Here is a 19,681-nt window from a genome sequence, read left to right as displayed (position 1 = left end):
GAAAGCGGCATCTGTGATAAAAGAATTAGCCAGCTTCTGTCCATAATGTCCTCATATGAGGTCTCCGTCTGGAGCGCATATTCCAGCGCCTCGAACAAGAAAGCAGCTGCAGTAGTTACAGGAACAATGCACGCAATAGGTTGGAGAAGAAAACCTTGTTGAACAAAAATTTTCTTAAGTAAATCCTCTAATTTTTTATCCATAGGGTCTTTAAAAGCACAACTGTCTTCAATTGGTATGGTTGTGCGTTTAGCAAGTGAAGAAACAGCCCCCTCCACCTTAGGGACCGTCTGCCACGAGTCCCGCATGGGGTTAGATATGGGGAACATTTTCTTAAAAACAGGAGGGGGAACGAAGGGAATACCTAGTCTATCCCACTCCCTAGTAACGATATCCACAATCCTCTTAGGGACCGGGAACACATCAGTGTAAACAGGAACTTCTAGGTACTTGTCCATTTTAAAAAATTTCTCTGGAACCACCATAGGGTTGCAGTCATCAAGAGTAACTAATACTTCCCTGAGCAGTACGCGGAGGTGTTCTAGTTTAAATTTAAAGGCCAACGTATCTGAATCTGTCTGAGGAGAAACCTTTCCTGAATCGGAAATTTCTCCCTCAGACAGCACATCCCTCGCCCCCACTTCAGAGTGTTGTGAGGGTATATCGGATACGGCTACTAAAGCGTCAGAATGCTCAATATCTGTTCTTAAAACAGAGCTATCACGCTTTGCAGGTAACACGGGCAGTTTAGATAAGAACACTGATAGGGTATTATTCATAACTGCCGCCAAGTCTTGCAAGGTAAAAGAATTAGACGCACTAGAGGTGCTAGGCGTCGCTTGAGCGGGCGTAACTGGTTGTGACACTTGGGGAGAGGTTGACGGGCTAACCTCGTTACCTTCTGTCTGAGAATCATCTTGGGCCAAATTTTTAAGTGCAACAATATGTTCTTTAAAGTGTATAGACATATCAGTACAAGTGGGACACATTCTGAGAGGGGGTTCCACCATGGCTTCTAAACACATTGAACAAGGATTTTCCTTGGTGTCAGACATGTTTAACAGACTAGTAGTAGTACAAACAGGCTTGGAAATCACTTTAATCAAGTAAAAACACACTTTGAAAAAAACGTTACTGTGCCTTTAAGAGATAAAAAAGGCACACAATTTTGCAAAACAGTGAAAAAATGCAGCAAACTTTTCGAAATTTTTACAGTATGTACCTAAAGCATTAGTAAGATTGCACCACTAGCAATAAAAACAATTAACCCCTTAATGCCCAAACCGGATCGACAGTAGCCAAAAAAACGGTTAAAAAAACTTCAGCACCTTGCCACAGCTCTGCTGTGGCCCTACCTTCCCTTAGGAACCAAATTTGTGGGGAAAAAGCTTCTTATAGGCCCTCAAACTGCAGCAGGACCCTCCATGTGAAAACAGCCTTAGTTTCTAGTCAATATAACTGCGCATCTGAGGCGCAAAATTAGGCCCCTCCCACCTCACTCCGGTACTTGTGAGGCCTAAAGAAACACTCCCAAGTGTTTTAGTAATAGCCATGTGGATAACAACCCCTGAAAGAAACTCAAAGGAACCTTCAAAGTGTCTCAAAAAACAATATTTTCAATAAAAACCGTTTGCCCTGAGTAGTGTCAAGCAGCATAAACTAGCCCTGATATGTAAGCTTGAAATTCCATACTTAGTCTCTGAATAAAGCTTACCCTTCCCTCATGGGGATATTAACAGTCTTTTCTAGCATTATCACAGTCTTGTCTAGAAATAAATGACTGAACATACCTTATTGCAGCCTAACCTGCAAACCGTTCCCCCCAACTGAAGTTCTCTTGTACTCCTCAGTCCTGTGTGGGAACAGCAGTGAATTTTAGTTACAACATGCTAAAATCATCTTCCTCCCTGCAGAAATCTTCACCTCCTTTCTGCTAGAGAGTAAATAGTACACACCGGTACCATTTAAAATAACAAACTCTTGCTTGTAGAAAATAAAAACTACAATTCTAACGCCACATTCACTTTACTCTTCCAATTGCTTAGAGCCGGCAAAGAGAATGACTGGGGGGTGGAGCTAGAGGGGGAGCTATATGGACAGCTCTGCTGTGTGCTCTCTTTGCCACTTCCTGTTGGGAAGGAGAATATCCCACAAGTAAAGGATGAATCTGTGGACTCGATACATCTTACAAGAGAATGAATGATCTAGTAGAATGAGCTGTAATTCTCTGAGGGGGGGCCTGACCCGACTCCAAATAAGTCTGATGAATCAAAAGCTTTAAACAAGATGCCAAGGAAATGGCAGAAGCCTTCTGACCTTTCCTAGAACCAGAAAAGATAACAAATAGACTAGAGGTCTTCCTGAACTCTTTAGTATCTTCAACATAATATTTCAAAGCTCTTACCACATCCAAAGAATGTAAGGATCTCTCCAAAGAATTCTTAGGATTAGGACACAAAGAAGGGACAACAATTTCTCTATTAATGTTGTTAGAATTCACAACCTTAGGTAGAAATGTAAATGAAGTCCGCAAAACTGCCTTATCCTGATGGAAAATAAGAAAAGGAGATTCACATGAAAGAGCAGATAATTCGCAAACTCTTCTAGCAGAAGAGATGGCCAAAAGGAACAACACTTTCCAAGAAAGTAGTTTAATGTCCAAAGAATGCATAAGCTCAAACGGAGAATGCTGTAAAGCCTTCAAAACCAAATTAAGACTCCAAGGAAGAGATATTGATTTAATGACAGGCTTGATATGGACCAAAGCCTGTACAAAACAGTGAATATCAAGAAGCTTAGCAATCTTTCTGTGAAATAAAACAGAAAGAGCAGAGATTTGTCCCTTCAAGGAACTTGCAGACAAACCCTTATCCAAACCATCCTGAAGAAACTGTAAAATTCTAGGAATTCTAAAAGAATACCAGGAGAATTTATGAGAAGAACACCATGAAAAATAAGTCTTCCAAACTCGATAACAAATCTACCTAGAAACAGATTTACGAGCCTGTAACATAGTATTAATCACTGAGTCAGAGAAACCTCTATGACTAAGCACTAGGCATTCAATTTCTATACCTTCAAATTTAATGATTTGAGATCCTGATGGAAAAACGGGCCTTGAGACAGAATGGAAGTGGCCAAGGTTGGCAACTGGACATCCGAACAAGATCCGCATACCAAAACCTGTGAGGCCATGCTGGAGCTACCAGCAACACAAACGATTGTTCCATGATGATCTTGGAAATCACTCTTGGAAGAAGAACCAGAGGCAGGAAGATATAAGCAGGTTGGTAACACCAAGGAACTGCTAACGCATCCACCGCTTCCGCCTGAGGATCCCTGGACCTGAATAGGTACCTAGGTAGTTTCTTGTTTAGATGGGAAGGCATCAGATCTATTTCTGGAAGACCCCACATCTGAACAATCTGAGAAAACACATCTGGATGGAGCGACCACTCCCCTAGATGTAAAGTCTGACGGCTGAGATATTCCTCTTCCCAATTGTCTATACCTTGGATATGAACCACAGAAATTACAGGAGCCGAATTCTGCCCAAGCAAGTATCCGAGATACTTCTATCATAGCTTGGGGATTGTGAGTCCCACCCTGATGATTGACATATGTCACAGTTGTGATATTGTCTGTCTGAAAACAAATGAACGGTTCTCTCTTCAACAGAGGCCAAACCTGAAGAGCCCTGAAAATAGCACAGAGTTCTAAAATATTGATTGGTAACCTTGCCTCTTGAGATTTCCAAAAACCCTTGTGCTGTCAGAGATCCCCAGACAGCTCCCCAACCTAAAAGACTTGCATCTGTTGTAATCACAGTCCAGGTTGGACAAACAAAAGAGGCCTCTTGAACTATATGATGGTGATCTAACCACCAAGTCAGAGAGAGTCAAACATTGGGATTTAAGGATATTAATTGTGATATCTTTGTATAATCCCTGCACCATTGGTTCAGCATACAAAGCTGGAGAAGTCTCATATGAAAACCAGCAAAGGAGATTGTGTCCGATGCTGCAGTCATGAGACCTACAACTTCCATGCACATAGCTACTAAAGGGAATGATTGAGACTGAAGGTTCTGACAAGCTGAAACCAATTTTAATCGTCTCTTGTCTGTTAGAGACAGAGTCATGGACACTGAATCTATCTGGAAACCTAAAAAGGTGACCCTTGTCTGAGTAATCAAAGAACTTTTTGGTAAATTGATCCTCCAACCATGTCTATGAATAAACAACACTAGCTGATTTGTGTGAGATTCTGCAGAATGTAAAGACTGAGCTAGTATCAAGATATCGTCCAAATAAGGAAACACTGCAATACCCCATTCTCTGATTACAGAGAGTAGGGCACCGAAAATCTTTGAAATGATTATTGGAGCTGTCGCTAGGCCAAATGGAAGAGCGACAAATTGGTAATGCTTGTCTAGAAAAGAGAATCTCAGAAACTGATAGTGGTCTGGATGAATTGGAATATGAAGATATGCATCCTGTAAGTCTATTGTGGACATATAATGCCCTTGCTGAACAAAAAGGCAGAATAGTCCTTATAGAGTTGGCACTCTTAAATAATGATTCAAAAATGAATTTTCTTTCTTTGGGACAATGAATAGATTTGAATAAAACCCCAGACCCTCTTCCTGAAATGGAACTGGCATGATTACCCCTGAAAGCTCCAGATCTGAAACACACTTCAGAAAAGACTGAGCCTTTACTGGATTTGGTGGGATGCGTGAGAGAAAAAATCTTCTCACAGGTCTTACTCTGAATCCTATTCAGTACCCTTGAGAGATAATACTCTGAATCCATTGATTTTGGACAGAATATGCCCAAATATTTTGGAAGAATCTTAATCTGCCCCCTATCAGCTGAGCTGGAATGAGGACCGCACCTTCATGCAGACTTGGGGGCTGGTTTCGGTTTCTTAAATGGTTTGGATTTACTCCAACTTGAAGAAGGTTTCCAATTGGAACCAGATTCTTTGGGGGAAGGATTAGGTTTCTGTTCCTTATTTTGTTTAAAGGAATGAAAACTGTTAGAAGCTTTAGATTTACCCTTAGGTCTTTTATCCTGAGGCAAAAAAAAAAAAAACTCCCTTCCCCCAATGACAGTTGAAATAATCGAATCCAACTGAGAACCAAATAACTTATTACCTTAGAAAGAGATAGTAATCTAGACTTAGATACCATGTCAGCATTCCAATATTTGAGCCACAAAGCTCTTCTAGCTAAATGTAAGGATTCCAGTCCTGCTTTTACCTTTTGCTCCAACTCACCTCCCTCACCTGTACTTAAGGCATCACCACACCCCAAACAAGTGCTTAGTTGTTGAGAATTGTATATCTAAGCTCAGTTCACTGTCTGCTATAATCTATTATATAGTAGAAGAACATTTACACTTGTTATTTCAATTCCTGGATTACAAATACCAGCTGCAGTTTGGTCCCACAAAGGATTGTTAACAACTTGCTACATTACAGTCTGAACAGATCCTTATTCAAGAACTTATACATCCTGCCTCATTGTATCATCTCTCCAGGACTGTGTTCGCTTTCACGCTGCCTAACAATACACAGCGAGTTGTGCCTCGCAGCAGGTCACGCCCCTGTCAGCACCTGCAGCTCTGTCTATCTCATGTCTCTCACGCAGCAGTGGTTTAATCTCTGAAGTTATCTCTTCTATATGGGCACCATCTATGCAAATGTTGAAAGTTATTGCTAACACTATTTTCTCTTACAGAGTTTCATTACTTATATGGTATAACTACATTATATAACCATATAAAGACTTCCTCCAAATCTTTATAAATATCACTCTGAGTTAATACAGTCTATGCTGATATAATAGCCTGTACTCCAGTTGTGAAACATATATAATTTTATTAAACTCTGCAGTTGTGATTCAAACTTCCAAGGAACCTGATACTAAAATAGCTAAATACATAGATTTAACATCAATTTTAAAGATATCAAAAATGGCATCACAGATAAAATGATTAGTATGTTAAAGCAAGCGAACAATGCTAGACAAACCAGGATCCATTTCCTGTTGCGCTAAACTTTCCAACCAAAAAGTTGATGCAGCTGCAACATCAGCTATAGCAATGGCAGGCCTGAGAAGACCACCAGAATATAAATAAGCATTCCTTAGATAAGATTCAAGTTTCCTATCTAAAGCGTCTTTAAAATAAGTACTATCTTCCATAGGAATAGTTGTACGTTTAGCAAGAGTAGAAATAGCCCCATCAACTTTGGGGATCTTTTCCCAAAACTACAATCTAACTGCTGGCAAAGGATACGTTTTTAAACCTTGAAGAAGGAATAAAAGAAGTACCAGGCCTATTCCATTCCATAGAAATCATATCAGAAATAGCATTAGGAACTGGAAAAATCTCTGGAGTAACCACAGGAGGTTTATAAACAGAATTTAAACATTTACTAGTTTCAATATCAAGAGGACAAGTGTCCTCAATATCCAATGTAATCAACACCTCTTTTAACAAGGAACGAATATACTCCATTTTAAATAAATAAGTAGATTTGTCAGTGTCAATATCTGAGGAAGGATCTTCTGAATCAGATAGATCCTTATCAGAGGAGGATAATTCAGTATGTTGTCGGTCATTTAAAATTTCATCAACTTTATGAGAAGTTTTAAAAGACTTTTTACATTTATTAGAAGGCGGGATGGCAGACAAAGCCTTCTGAATCGCATCAGCAATAAAATCTTTCATATTCACAGGTATATCATGTACATTAGATGTTGAAGGAACAACAGGCATTGTACTATTACTGATGGACACATTCTCTGCATGTAAAAGCTTATCATGACAACTATTACATACCACAGCTAGAGATATAATCTCCACAAATTTACAACAGATGCACTAAGCTTTGATCAAACTGTTATCAGGCAGCAGAGTTCCAACAGTGGTTTTTGAGACAGGATCAGATTGAAACATCTTGCAAACGTAAGAGAAAAACAACAACATATAAAGCAAAATTATCAATCTCCTTATATAGCAGTTTCAAGAATGGGAAAAAAATGCAAACAGCATAGCCCTCTGACATAGAAAAAGGCAATAGGCATATAGGAATGGGGTTTTAAATAATAATAATAATAATAATTATTATTCTTTATTTATAAAGTGCCGACAGATTCTGCAGCGCTGCCCATGGGTACAAGGATAACAGTTCAATGGAGAAACAATACGATAAGACACAACATTTTACAGATAAAAACAGGGGGAATTGAAGGCCCTATTCCGTGGGAACTTACAATCTAAATGAAATAATTTTGTGCCAAGTATGACGCACAACGCAAACTGAAATTTTTTTGGTGCTAACAACATCCGGAAATGACACACTCGCGTCATAGTAGACGCAACTTTGTGCAAGGAACTCGGCGTCAACTAAGACACCGGAAATTACGAATTTGCGTAATCGGACATACCTTTGCGCCAAAAAAATTCTCGCACCAAGAATGACGCAATAAACTTTGGCATTTTGTGCCCTCGCGAGCCTAATTTTGCCTGTGAAATTTAATGAAAAAGCAGTCAACTGAAAAAAGACTATACCTCATGTAAGAAAAAATATTTTCCTAAATAATGTTTTTTCCCCAAATATGAAACTGATAGTCTGCAAAAGGAAGCGCATATCAACGTAGAAATCTTAGCACAAACTTACTTCACCACCTTCATAGGAGGCAAAATTTGTAAAACTGAATTGTGGGTGTGGTGAGGGGTGTATTTATAGGCATTTTGAGGTTTGGGAAACTTTGCCCCTCCTGGTAGGATTGTATATCTCATACGTCACTAGCTCATGGACTCTTGCCAATAACATGAAAGAAATAATGTTATTTTTTGTTAAAAATATTTCTATTATTATTATTGTAATCATTTTCTCCATCCAATATTAAGCAATTGAACTGGAGATAGCTCACCTCCAAATAATTTCATTCACTTCAATGATCTATCTATGCATATCTAATGATATATAACAAAATCAGTAATGGTCTGATATAACTGGAAAAATAATTATCTTAAAACATTCTAAAAATAAAAACCATGATTTGAATCAGTCTTGCTGACTAGTAATTTAAATCATGAGTTAAAAAAATTTGATTTAAAAAAAATACAACCTGGGGTCACCTCATAAATGCTTGAGGTGCAGAAGGGGCCTCAAAACAGCTCTAAAACTGTGCACCCCAGAGGATCACATGCAGTCATCAGCACTTCGTATTGTGTGGGTTACAACTATGTGTAACCCTCTGTACTTTGGATGTTAAGCTCTGATTTCTTTTAAAATGAGTTTTCTGATGCCTAATAAGAGTGTTTTTCTGGATAAAACATTTTCCACATTTAGAACATGAAAATGCTTTCTCCCCTGTGTGAATTTTCTGATGCCTAATAAGAGTTGTTTTCTGAGTAAAACATTTTCCACAGTCAAAACATGAAAACCCTTTCTCCCCTGTATGAATTTTCTGATGAGTGATAAGATTTGATTTCTGAGTAAAACATTTCCCACATTTAGAACATGAAAATCCTTTCTCCCCTGTATGAATTTCCTGATGACGAAAAAGATTTGGTTTCTGAGTAAAAAATTTCCCACATATAGGACAGGAAAATGGCTTTTCTCCTGTATGGATTTTTAGATGATTAAAAAGATGTGATTTATTAAGAAAACATTTCCCACATTTAGAACATGAAAATATTTTCTCCCCTTTCTCTCCTGTATGAATTTTCTGATGAATAAGAAGAGTTGATTTCTGAGTAAAACATTTCCTACATTTAAAACATGAAAATCCTTTCTCCCCTGTATGAATTTTCTGATGCCTAATAAGAGTTCTTTTCTGAGTAAAACATTTTCCACAATCAAAACATGAAAACCCTTTCTCCCCTGTATGAATTTGCTGATGGTTAATAAGATTTGATTTCTGGGTAAAACATTTTCCACAGTCAGAACATGAAAATCCTTTCTCCCCTGTATGAATTTTCTGATGAGTGATAAGATTTGATTTCTGGGTAAAACATTTTCCACAGTCAGAACATGAAAATCCTTTCTCCCCTGTATGAATTTTCTGATGGTTAATAAGATTAAATTTCACAGAAAAACATTTCCCACAGTCAGAACATGAAAATCCTTTCTCCCCTGTGTGAATTTTCTGATGACGAAAAAGATTTGATTTCTGAGTAAAACATTTACCACATATAGTACATGAAAATGGCTTTTCTCCTGTATGAATTTTTAGATGTTTAGAAAGAAGTGCTTTCTTACGAAAACATTTCCCACATTCAGAACATACATTTCCCATGTGGCTTCTTTGATTTTGAAGATGTAAAGAAGCATCTGCACTCTGATTATGACGAGGATTATTGCAGTTTGTGAATTCATCTGTCAATAAGAAACACGATGGGAGTAATATTATTTACATAATTATTTTATCCTGAAAACATATAAACTGTTCTGATTTAGTCAGTCCCATACCCTTGTAGAATACACTGTGACAACTAGATCTTTTCCCAGCTTCCTATCTAAGGCTTAAGGGCAGTTTATTAGACATTAGGGACTATTTCTAAGAATTCACAATTAGAGACCAAACTAAATTGAAATGTTGTTTTTCTACCTAACGTATCTAGTCCTTTTAAAATTGTTTCAGCCCACAAACATATCTTTATAACTACTGCTTGACTCCAGAACAATAAAAACAAAGAAAATTGCCCCAGGTGGTGTAGTATACCAAAGCAATTTATTAAAGCTTCAACAGAGAGAATTTCACTCACGTGTCAACTATACCTTCTGTGATAGTTAGCAGCACACTCAGGCAATTATGTTATACCATATATATGAGGAGGATTATTTAGATGAAAAGGCTTAAAAACCACAATGCAGCTAATCCAAAAAGATATCAATGTGTGACAAATCTCCAAAATAACATAAAAGCACCACAGTTAGTGAGTTAACTTAAATGGACTCTGAAACCAATTTTTTTATTTTGTGATTCAGATAGCATGCAATTTTAAATAACTTTCTAATTTACTCCTATTATCAAATTTTCTTCGTTCTCTTGCTATCTTTATTTAAAAAAGAAGGGATCTGAGCTAAGGAGCCAGCAAATTTTTGGTTCAGTAATCTGGGAAGTACTTGTTTATTGGTGGGTGAATTTATCCACCAATCAGCAAGAACAACCCAGGTTGTTTACCAAAAATGGACTGGCATCTAAACTTACATTCTTGCTCTATAAATAAAGATATCAAGAGAATGAAGAAAATTTGATAATAGGAGTAAATTAGGAAGTTGCTTAAAATGCATGCTCTATAAAAACAGAATTTATGTTTACCTGATAAATTTCTTTCTCCAACGGTGTGTCCGGTCCACGGCGTCATCCTTACTTGTGGGATATTCTCTTCCCCAACAGGAAATGGCAAAGAGCCCAGCAAAGCTGGTCACATGATCCCTCCTAGGCTCCGCCTACCCCAGTCATTCGACCGACGTTAAGGAGGAATAATAGCATAGGAGAAACCATATGGTACCGTGGTGACTGTAGTTAAAGAAAATAAATTATCAGACCTGATTAAAAAACCAGGGCGGGCCGTGGACCGGACACACCGTTGGAGAAAGAAATTTATCAGGTAAACATAAATTCTGTTTTCTCCAACATAGGTGTGTCCGGTCCACGGCGTCATCCTTACTTGTGGGAACCAATACCAAAGCTTTAGGACACGGATGAAGGGAGGGAGCAAATCAGGTCACCTAAATGGAAGGCACCACGGCTTGCAAAACCTTTCTCCCAAAAACAGCCTCAGAAGAAGCAAAAGTATCAAACTTGTAAAATTTGGTAAAAGTGTGCAGTGAAGACCAAGTCGCTGCCCTACATATCTGATCAACAGAAGCCTCGTTCTTGAAGGCCCATGTGGAAGCCACAGCCCTAGTGGAATGAGCTGTGATTCTTTCGGGAGGCTGCCGTCCGGCAGTCTCGTAAGCCAATCTGATGATGCTTTTAATCCAAAAAGAGAGAGAGGTAGAAGTTGCTTTTTGACCTCTCCTTTTACCTGAGTAAACAACAAACAAGGAAGATGTTTGTCTAAAATCCTTTGTAGCATCTAAATAGAATTTTAGAGCGCGAACAACATCCAAATTGTGCAACAAGCGTTCCTTCTTTGAAACTGGTTTCGGACACAGAGAAGGTACGATAATCTCCTGGTTAATGTTTTTGTTAGAAACAACTTTTGGAAGAAAACCAGGTTTAGTACGTAAAACCACCTTATCTGCATGGAACACCAGATAAGGAGGAGAACACTGCAGAGCAGATAATTCTGAAACTCTTCTAGCAGAAGAAATTGCAACTAAAAACAAAACTTTCCAAGATAATAACTTAATATCAACGGAATGTAAGGGTTCAAACGGAACCCCCTGAAGAACTGAAAGAACTAAATTGAGACTCCAAGGAGGAGTCAAAGGTTTGTAAACAGGCTTGATTCTAACCAGAGCCTGAACAAAGGCTTGAACATCTGGCACAGCTGCCAGTTTTTTGTGAAGTAACACCGACAAGGCAGAAATCTGTCCCTTCAGGGAACTTGCCGATAATCCTTTTTCCAATCCTTCTTGAAGGAAGGATAGAATCCTAGGAATCTTAACCTTGTCCCAAGGGAATCCTTTAGATTCACACCAACAGATATATTTTTTCCAAATTTTGTGGTAAATCTTTCTAGTTACAGGCTTTCTGGCCTGAACAAGAGTATCGATAACAGAATCTGAGAAACCTCGCTTCGATAAAATCAAGCGTTCAATCTCCAAGCAGTCAGCTGGAGTGAAACCAGATTCGGATGTTCGAACGGACCCTGAACAAGAAGGTCTCGTCTCAAAGGTAGCTTCCAAGGTGGAGCCGATGACATATTCACCAGATCTGCATACCAAGTCCTGCGTGGCCACGCAGGAGCTATCAAGATCACCGACGCCCTCTCCTGATTGATCCTGGCTACCAGCCTGGGGATGAGAGGAAACGGCGGGAACACATAAGCTAGTTTGAAGGTCCAAGGTGCTACTAGTGCATCCACTAGAGCCGCCTTGGGATCCCTGGATCTGGACCCGTAGCAAGGAACTTTGAAGTTCTGACGAGAGGCCATCAGATCCATGTCTGGAATGCCCCATAGTTGAGTGACTTGGGCAAAGATTTCCGGATGGAGTTCCCACTCCCCCGGATGCAATGTCTGACGACTCAGAAAATCCGCTTCCCAATTTTCCACTCCCGGGATGTGGATAGCAGACAGGTGGCAGGAGTGAGACTCCGCCCATAGAATAATCTTGGTCACTTCTTCCATCGCTAGGGAACTCCTTGTTCCCCCCTGATGGTTGATGTACGCAACAGTCGTCATGTTGTCTGATTGAAACCGAATGAACTTGGTCCTCGCTAGCTGAGGCCAAGCCTTGAGAGCATTGAATATCGCTCTCAGTTCCAGAATATTTATCGGTAGAAGAGATTCTTCCCGAGACCAAAGACCCTGAGCTTTCAGGGATCCCCAGACCGCGCCCCAGCCCATCAGACTGGCGTCGGTCGTGACAATGACCCACTCTGGTCTGCGGAATGTCATCCCTCGTGACAGGTTGTCCAGGGACAGCCACCAACGGAGTGAGTCTCTGGTCCTCTGATTTACTTGTATCTTTGGAGACAAGTCTGTATAGTCCCCATTCCACTGACTGAGCATGCACAGTTGTAATGGTCTTATATGAATGCGCGCAAAAGGAACTATGTCCATTGCCGCTACCATCAACCCGATCACTTCCATGCACTGAGCTACGGAAGGAAGAGGAACGGAATGAAGTATCCGACAAGAGTCCAGAAGCTTTGACTTTCTGGCTTCTGTTAGAAAAATCCTCATTTCTGAGGAGTCTATAATTGTTCCCAAGAAGGGAACCCTTGTTGACGGGGATAGAGAACTCTTTTCCACGTTCACTTTCCAGCCGTGAGATCTGAGAAAGGCCAGGACGATGTCCGTGTGAGCCTTTGCTCGAGGGAGGGACGACGCTTGAATCAGAATGTCGTCCAGGTAAGGTACTACTGCAATGCCCTTTGGTCTTAGTACTGCTAGAAGGGACCCTAGTACCTTTGTGAAAATCCTTGGAGCAGTGGCTAATCCGAAAGGAAGCGCCACAAACTGGTAATGTTTGTCCAGGAATGCAAACCTTAGGAACCGATGATGTTCCTTGTGGATAGGAATATGTAGATACGCATCCTTTAAATCCACCGTGGTCATGAATTGACCTTCCTGGATGGAAGGAAGGATAGTTCGAATGGTTTCCATCTTGAAAGATGGGACCTTGAGAAATTTGTTTAAGATCTTGAGATCTAAGATTGGTCTGAACGTTCCCTCTTTTTTGGGAACTATGAACAGATTGGAGTAGAACCCCGTCCCTTGTTCTCTTAATGGAACAGGATGAATCACTCCCATTTTTAACAGGTCTTCTACACAATGTAAGAACGCCTGTCTTTTTATGTGGTCTGAAGACAACTGAGACCTGTGGAACCTCCCCCTTGGGGGAAGTCCCTTGAATTCCAGAAGATAACCCTGGGAGACTATTTCTAGCGCCCAAGGATCCAGAACATCTCTTGCCCAAGCCTGAGCGAAGAGAGAGAGTCTGCCCCCCACCAGATCCGGTCCCGGATCGGGGGCCAATATTTCATGCTGTCTTGGTAGCAGTGACAGGTTTCTTGGCCTGCTTTCCCTTGTTCCAGCCTTGCATTGGTCTCCAAGCTGGCTTGGCTTGAGAAGTATTACCCTCTTGCTTAGAGGACGTAGCACTTTGGGCTGGTCCGTTTTTACGAAAGGGACGAAAATTAGGTCTATTTTTTGCCTTGAAAGGCCTATCCTGAGGAAGGGCGTGGCCCTTACCCCCAGTGATATCAGAGATAATCTCTTTCAAGTCAGGGCCAAACAGCGTTTTCCCCTTGAAAGGAATGTTTAGTAACTTGTTCTTGGAAGACGCATCAGCCGACCAAGATTTCAACCAAAGCGCTCTGCGCGCCACAATAGCAAACCCAGAATTCTTAGCCGCTAACCTAGCCACTTGCAAAGTGGCGTCTAGAGTGAAAGAATTAGCCAATTTGAGAGCATTGATTCTGTCCATAATCGCCTCATAAGGGGGAGAATCACTATCGAGCACCTTAATCAGTTCATCGAACCAGAAATATGCAGCTGTAGTGACAGGGACAATGCATGAAATGGGTTGTAGAAGGTAACCCTGCTGAACAAACATCTTTTTAAGCAAACCTTCTAATTTTTTATCCATAGGATCTTTGAAAGCACAACTATCCTCTATGGGTATAGTGGTGCGTTTGTTTAAAGTAGAAACCGCTCCCTCGACCTTGGGGACTGACTGCCATAAGTCCTTTCTGGGGTCGACCATAGGAAACAATTTTTTAAATATGGGGGGAGGGACGAAAGGAATACCGGGCCTTTCCCATTCTTTATTAACAATGTCCGCCACCCGCTTGGGTATAGGAAAAGCTTCTGGGAGCCCCGGCACCTCTAGGAACTTGTCCATTTTACATAGTTTCTCTGGAATGACCAACTTTTCACAATCATCCAGAGTGGATAATACCTCCTTAAGCAAAATGCGGAGATGTTCCAACTTAAATTTAAATGTAATCACATCAGATTCAGCCTGATGAGAAATGTTTAAATGAATAGGAATTCTGGCTTCCCCACATTCAGAACACAGTCTATCTGGTAGTTCAGACATGTTAAACAGGCATAAACTTGATAAGAAAGTACAAAAAACGTTTTAAAATAAAACCGTTACTGTCACTTTAAATTTTAAACTGAACACACTTTGTTACTGCAATTGCGAAAAAACATGAAGGAATTGTTCAAAAATCACAAAATTTTCACCACAGTTAAACACTAAAAAACTCTAAGCCATCTCCGTGGAGATGTTGCCTGTACAACGGCAAAGAGAATGACTGGGGTAGGCGGAGCCTAGGAGGGATCATGTGACCAGCTTTGCTGGGCTCTTTGCCATTTCCTGTTGGGGAAGAGAATATCCCACAAGTAAGGATGACGCCGTGGACCGGACACACCTATGTTGGAGAAATTAAATGCTCTAGGGAGGTTCCGGTGGAGTCAGACAGGTGTTGCTGAGCTCACACCTCCAGTCCTACAATTCTTGGCGGTGGTTATTCCCGCGCCCTGCCCCAGACTCTGGGGCTGCTTTATGGGGCAGTCAGTAAAATCGCCTCTGGAACCTTTTCCGGTGGACCACCAACCCACTGGCAATTGCACTGAGCCTACTGTTTATATCAACAGCTTTACCTGGCTTCTGAAAGGGGTGCGCTACACTACCTATGCCCCAGCCCTAGGACACCTTTCTCTGTCTCCCTCTCCCAGAGGAACTTAGCTGCCTGCACGAGTGTTGACCCCCCCCAGCCTGCCCCCCCCGCCAGGCCAACCTCAGGGACTAAGTGTACACTGTACTCTCTTAACCTCACCGGCTGTGCTACCGAGGACGCTTTCCACTGTTGGTCTGCCGCTCCCGTTGCCGGGTGTTTGCCCTGCCCCCTCTTCCACCGGTGCTGCGTGGGAGGGAGTTAGGTCCGTCTCTGGATAGAGGACCGGTTGTGGAGCCTGTTTTCCGTGCTGCCGTTGGTGCCTGGGCTGGCGCTCCTCTCTCCCCTCCCACCGTTGCTGCAAGAGGGGAGTTGAGGCTGGAGCTGCGAACTGAGCTGAATATCGGAAGGTCTGAAGGCGGCCCCATATCCTGGCGAGGATCCTGGCGGGCGGGTAGGCAGCGCAAGAGGGGGTAAGTTATTGAGAACTGTTTTAACAGTACATTACCTCATACTTGTCCGCTGGACCCATTAAACTAAAGTTTTAAAAGTAACATAGAGGCTAATTTGGAGGTTTACTAAAAAACATAATTTATGTAAGAACTTACCTGATAAATTCATTTCTTTCATATTGGCAAGAGTCCATGAGCTAGTGACATATGGGATATACAATCCTACCAGGAGGGGCAGTTTCCCAAACCTCAAAATGCCTATAAATACACCCCTCACCACACCCACAATTCAGTTTAACGAATAGCCAAGCAGTGGGGTGATAAAGAAAGGAGTAGAAAGCATCAACAAAGGAAATTTGGAAATAATTGTGCTTTATACAAAAAATCATAACCACCATAAAAAGGGTGGGCCTCATGGACTCTTGCCAATATGAAAGAAATGAATTTATCAGGTAAGTTCTTACATAAATTATGTTTTCTTTCATGTAATTGGCAAGAGTCCATGAGCTAGTGACATATGGGATATCAATACCCAAGATGTGGAGTCTTCCACTCAAGAGTCACTAGAGAGGGAGGGAATAAAACAAAAACAGCCATATTCCGCTGAGAAAATAATCCACAACCCAAAAATAAGTTTATTTTCACTTTTGAAAGAAAAAAACTTAAATCAAAAAGCAGAAGAATCAAACTGAAACAGCTGCCTGAAGAACTTTTCTACCAAAAACTGCTTCCGAAGAAGAAATACATCAAAATGGTAGAATTTAGTAAATGTATGCAAAGAGGACCAAGTGGCTGCTTTGCAAATCTGATCAACTGAAGCTTCATTCTTAAAAGCCCATGAAGTAGAGACTGATCTAGTAGAATGAGCTGTAATTCTCTGAGGCGGGGTTTGACCCGACTCCAAATAAGCTTGATGAATCAAAAGTTTCAACCAAGAAGCCAAGGAAATAGCAGAAGCTTTCTGACCTTTCCTAGGACCAGAAAATAAAACAAATAGACTAGAAGTCTTCCTGAAATTTTTAGTAGCTTCCACATAATATTTCAAAGCTCTTACCACATCCAAAGAATGTAAGGATCTCTCCAAAGAATTCTTAGGTTTAGGACATAAAGAAGGGACAACAATTTCTCTACTAATGTTGTTAGAATTCACAACCTTAGATAAAAATTGAAAAGAAGTCCGCAAAACTGCCTTATCCTGATGAAAAATGAGAAAAGGAGACTCACAAGAAAGAGCAGATAGCTCAGAAATTCTTCTAGCAGAAGAGATAGCCAAAAGGAACAACACTTTCCAAGAAAGTAGTTTAATGTCCAAAGAATGCATAGGTTCAAATGGAGGAGCCTGTAAAGCCCTCAGAACCAAATTAAGACTCCAAGGAGAAGAAATTGACTTAATGACAGGCTTAATACGAACTAAAGCCTGTACAAAACAGTGTATATCAGGAAGTATAGCAATTTTTCTGTGAAATAAAACAGAAAGAGCGGAGATTTGTCCTTTCAAGGAACTTGTAGACAAACCCTTATCCAAACCATCTTGAAGAAACTGCAAAATTCTAGGAATTCTAAAAGAATGCCAGAATTTATGAGAAGAACACCATGAAATGTAAGTCTTCCAAACTCTATAATAAATCTTTCTAGAGACAGATTTACGAGCTTGTAACATAGTATTAATCACTGAATCAGAGAAACCTCTATGACTTAGAACTAAGCGTTCAATTTCATACCTTCAAATTTAATGATTTGAGATCCTGATGGAAAAACGGACCGTGAGATAGTAGGTCCGGCCGTAACGGAAGTGGCCAAGGCGGGCAACTGGACATCCGAACCAGATCCGCATACCAAAACCTGTGTGGCCATGCTGGAGCCACCAGCAACACAAAAGACTGTTCCATGATGATTTTGGAGATCACTCTTGGAAGGAGAACTAGAGGCGGGAAGATGCAAGCAGGTTGATAACACCAAGGAAGTGTCAGCGCATCCACTGCTTCCGCCTGAACATCCCTGGACCTGGACAGGTATCTGGGAAGTTTCTTGTTTAGATAAGAGGCCATGAGATCTATCTCTGGAAGCCCCCACATCTGAACAATCTGAGAAAACACATCTGGATGGAGAGACCACTCCCCTGGATGTAAAGTCTGGCGGCTGAGATAATCCGCCTCCCAATTGTCTACACCTGGGATATGCACCGCAGAGATTAGACAGGAGCTGGATTCCGCCCAGGCAAGTATCCGAGATACTTCTTTCATAGCTTGGGGACTGTGAGTCCCACCCTGATGATTGACATAAGCCACAGTTGTGATATTGTCTGTCTGAAAACAAATGAACGGCTCTCTCTTTAGTAGAGGCCAGAACTGAAGAGCCCTGAGAATTGCACGGAGTTCTAAAATATTTATTGGTAATCTCACCTCTTGAGATTTCCAAACCCCTTGTGCTGTCAGAGACCCCCAAACAGCTCCCCAACCTGAAAGACTCGCATCTGTTGTGATCACAGTCCAGGTTGGGCGAACAAAAGAAGCCCCTTGAACCAAACGATGGTGATCTATCCACCATGTCAGAGAGTGTCGTACATTGGGATTCAAGGATATTAATTGTGATATCTTTGTATAATCCCTGCACCATTGGTTCAGCATACAAAGCTGTAGAGGTCTCATATGAAAACGAGCAAAGGGGATTGCGTCCGATGCTGCAGTCATGAGACCTAAAACTTCCATGCACATAGCCACTGAAGGGAATGACTGAGACTGAAGGAGCCGACATGCTGCGACCAATTTTAAACGTCTCTTGTCTGTTAGAGACAGAGTCATGGACACTGAATCTATCTGGAAGCCTACAAAGGTGACCCTTGTCTGAGGAATCAAGAAACTTTTTGGTAAATTGATCCTCTAACCATGTTTCCGAAGAAATAACACTAGTTGATTCGTCTGAGATTCTGCAGTATGTAAAGACTGAGCTAGTACCAAGATATCGTCCAAATAAGGAAACACCGCAATACCCTGTTCTCTGATTACAGATAGTAGGGCACCCAGAACCTTTGAAAAGATTTTTGGAGCTGTTGCTAGGCCAAATGGAAGAGCAACACATTGGTAATGCTTGTCTAGAAAAGAGAATCTCAGAAACTGATAGTGTTCTGGATTAATCGGAATATGAAGGTATGCATCCTGCAAGTCTATTGTGGACATATAATGTCCTTGCTGAACAAAAGGCAGAATAGTCCTTATAGTCACCATCTTGAAAGTTGGTACTCTTACATAACGATTCAAAATTTTCAGATCCAGAACTGGTCTGAACAAATTTTCTTTCTTTGGTACAATGAATAGGTTTGAATAAAACCCCAAACCTTGTTCCTGAGGAGGAACTGGCATGATTACCCCTGAAGACTCCAGGTCTGAAACACACTTCAGAAAAGCCTGAGCTTTTACTGGATTTACAGGAATGTGTGAGAGAAAAAATCTTCTGACAGGAGGTCTTACTTTGAATCCTATTCGATAACCTTGAGAGACAATGCTCTGAATCCAATGATTTTGGACAGATTTTATCCAAAAATCCTTGAAAAACCTTAATCTGCCCCCTACCAGCTGAGCTGGAATGAGGGCCGCACCTTCATGCGGACTTAGGGGCAGACTTTGGTTTCCTAAATGGCTTGGATTTATTCCAATTTGAGGAAGGCTTCCAACTGGAAGCAGATTCCTTGGGAGGAGGATTGAGTTTTTGTTCCTTATTCTGACGAAAGGAACGAAAACGGTTAGAAGCCTTAGATTTACCTTTAGGTTTTTTATCCTGAGGCAAAAAAACTCCTTTTCCTCCAGTGATAGTTGAAATAATAGAATCCAACTGAGAACCAAATAAATTATTACCTTGGAAAGAAAGAGATAGTAATCTAGATTTAGATGTCATATCAGCATTCCAA

The 19,681-nt window shown here is 40.9% G+C and overlaps 1 protein-coding gene across 1 annotated transcript in view; it reads right to left on the bottom strand.

The window, feature by feature from the left end:
• Positions 1-8,230: 8,230 nt before the first annotated feature.
• LOC128657877 (gastrula zinc finger protein XlCGF26.1) overlaps positions 8,231-19,681 on the bottom strand; it is a 138,780-nt gene continuing 127,329 nt past the window's right edge. The window contains exon 8 of the mRNA XM_053712306.1: positions 8,231-9,396. Coding sequence (XP_053568281.1) covers positions 8,231-9,396 — 1,166 coding nt within the window. The remainder of the gene's footprint in view (positions 9,397-19,681) is intronic.

Source organism: Bombina bombina, chromosome 4, assembly GCF_027579735.1.
Source record: "Bombina bombina isolate aBomBom1 chromosome 4, aBomBom1.pri, whole genome shotgun sequence".
Classification (NCBI taxonomy): domain Eukaryota; kingdom Metazoa; phylum Chordata; class Amphibia; order Anura; family Bombinatoridae; genus Bombina; species Bombina bombina.
The sequence above is the reverse complement of the archived record's forward strand: the minus strand, read 5'-3'. Positions and strand labels throughout refer to the sequence as shown.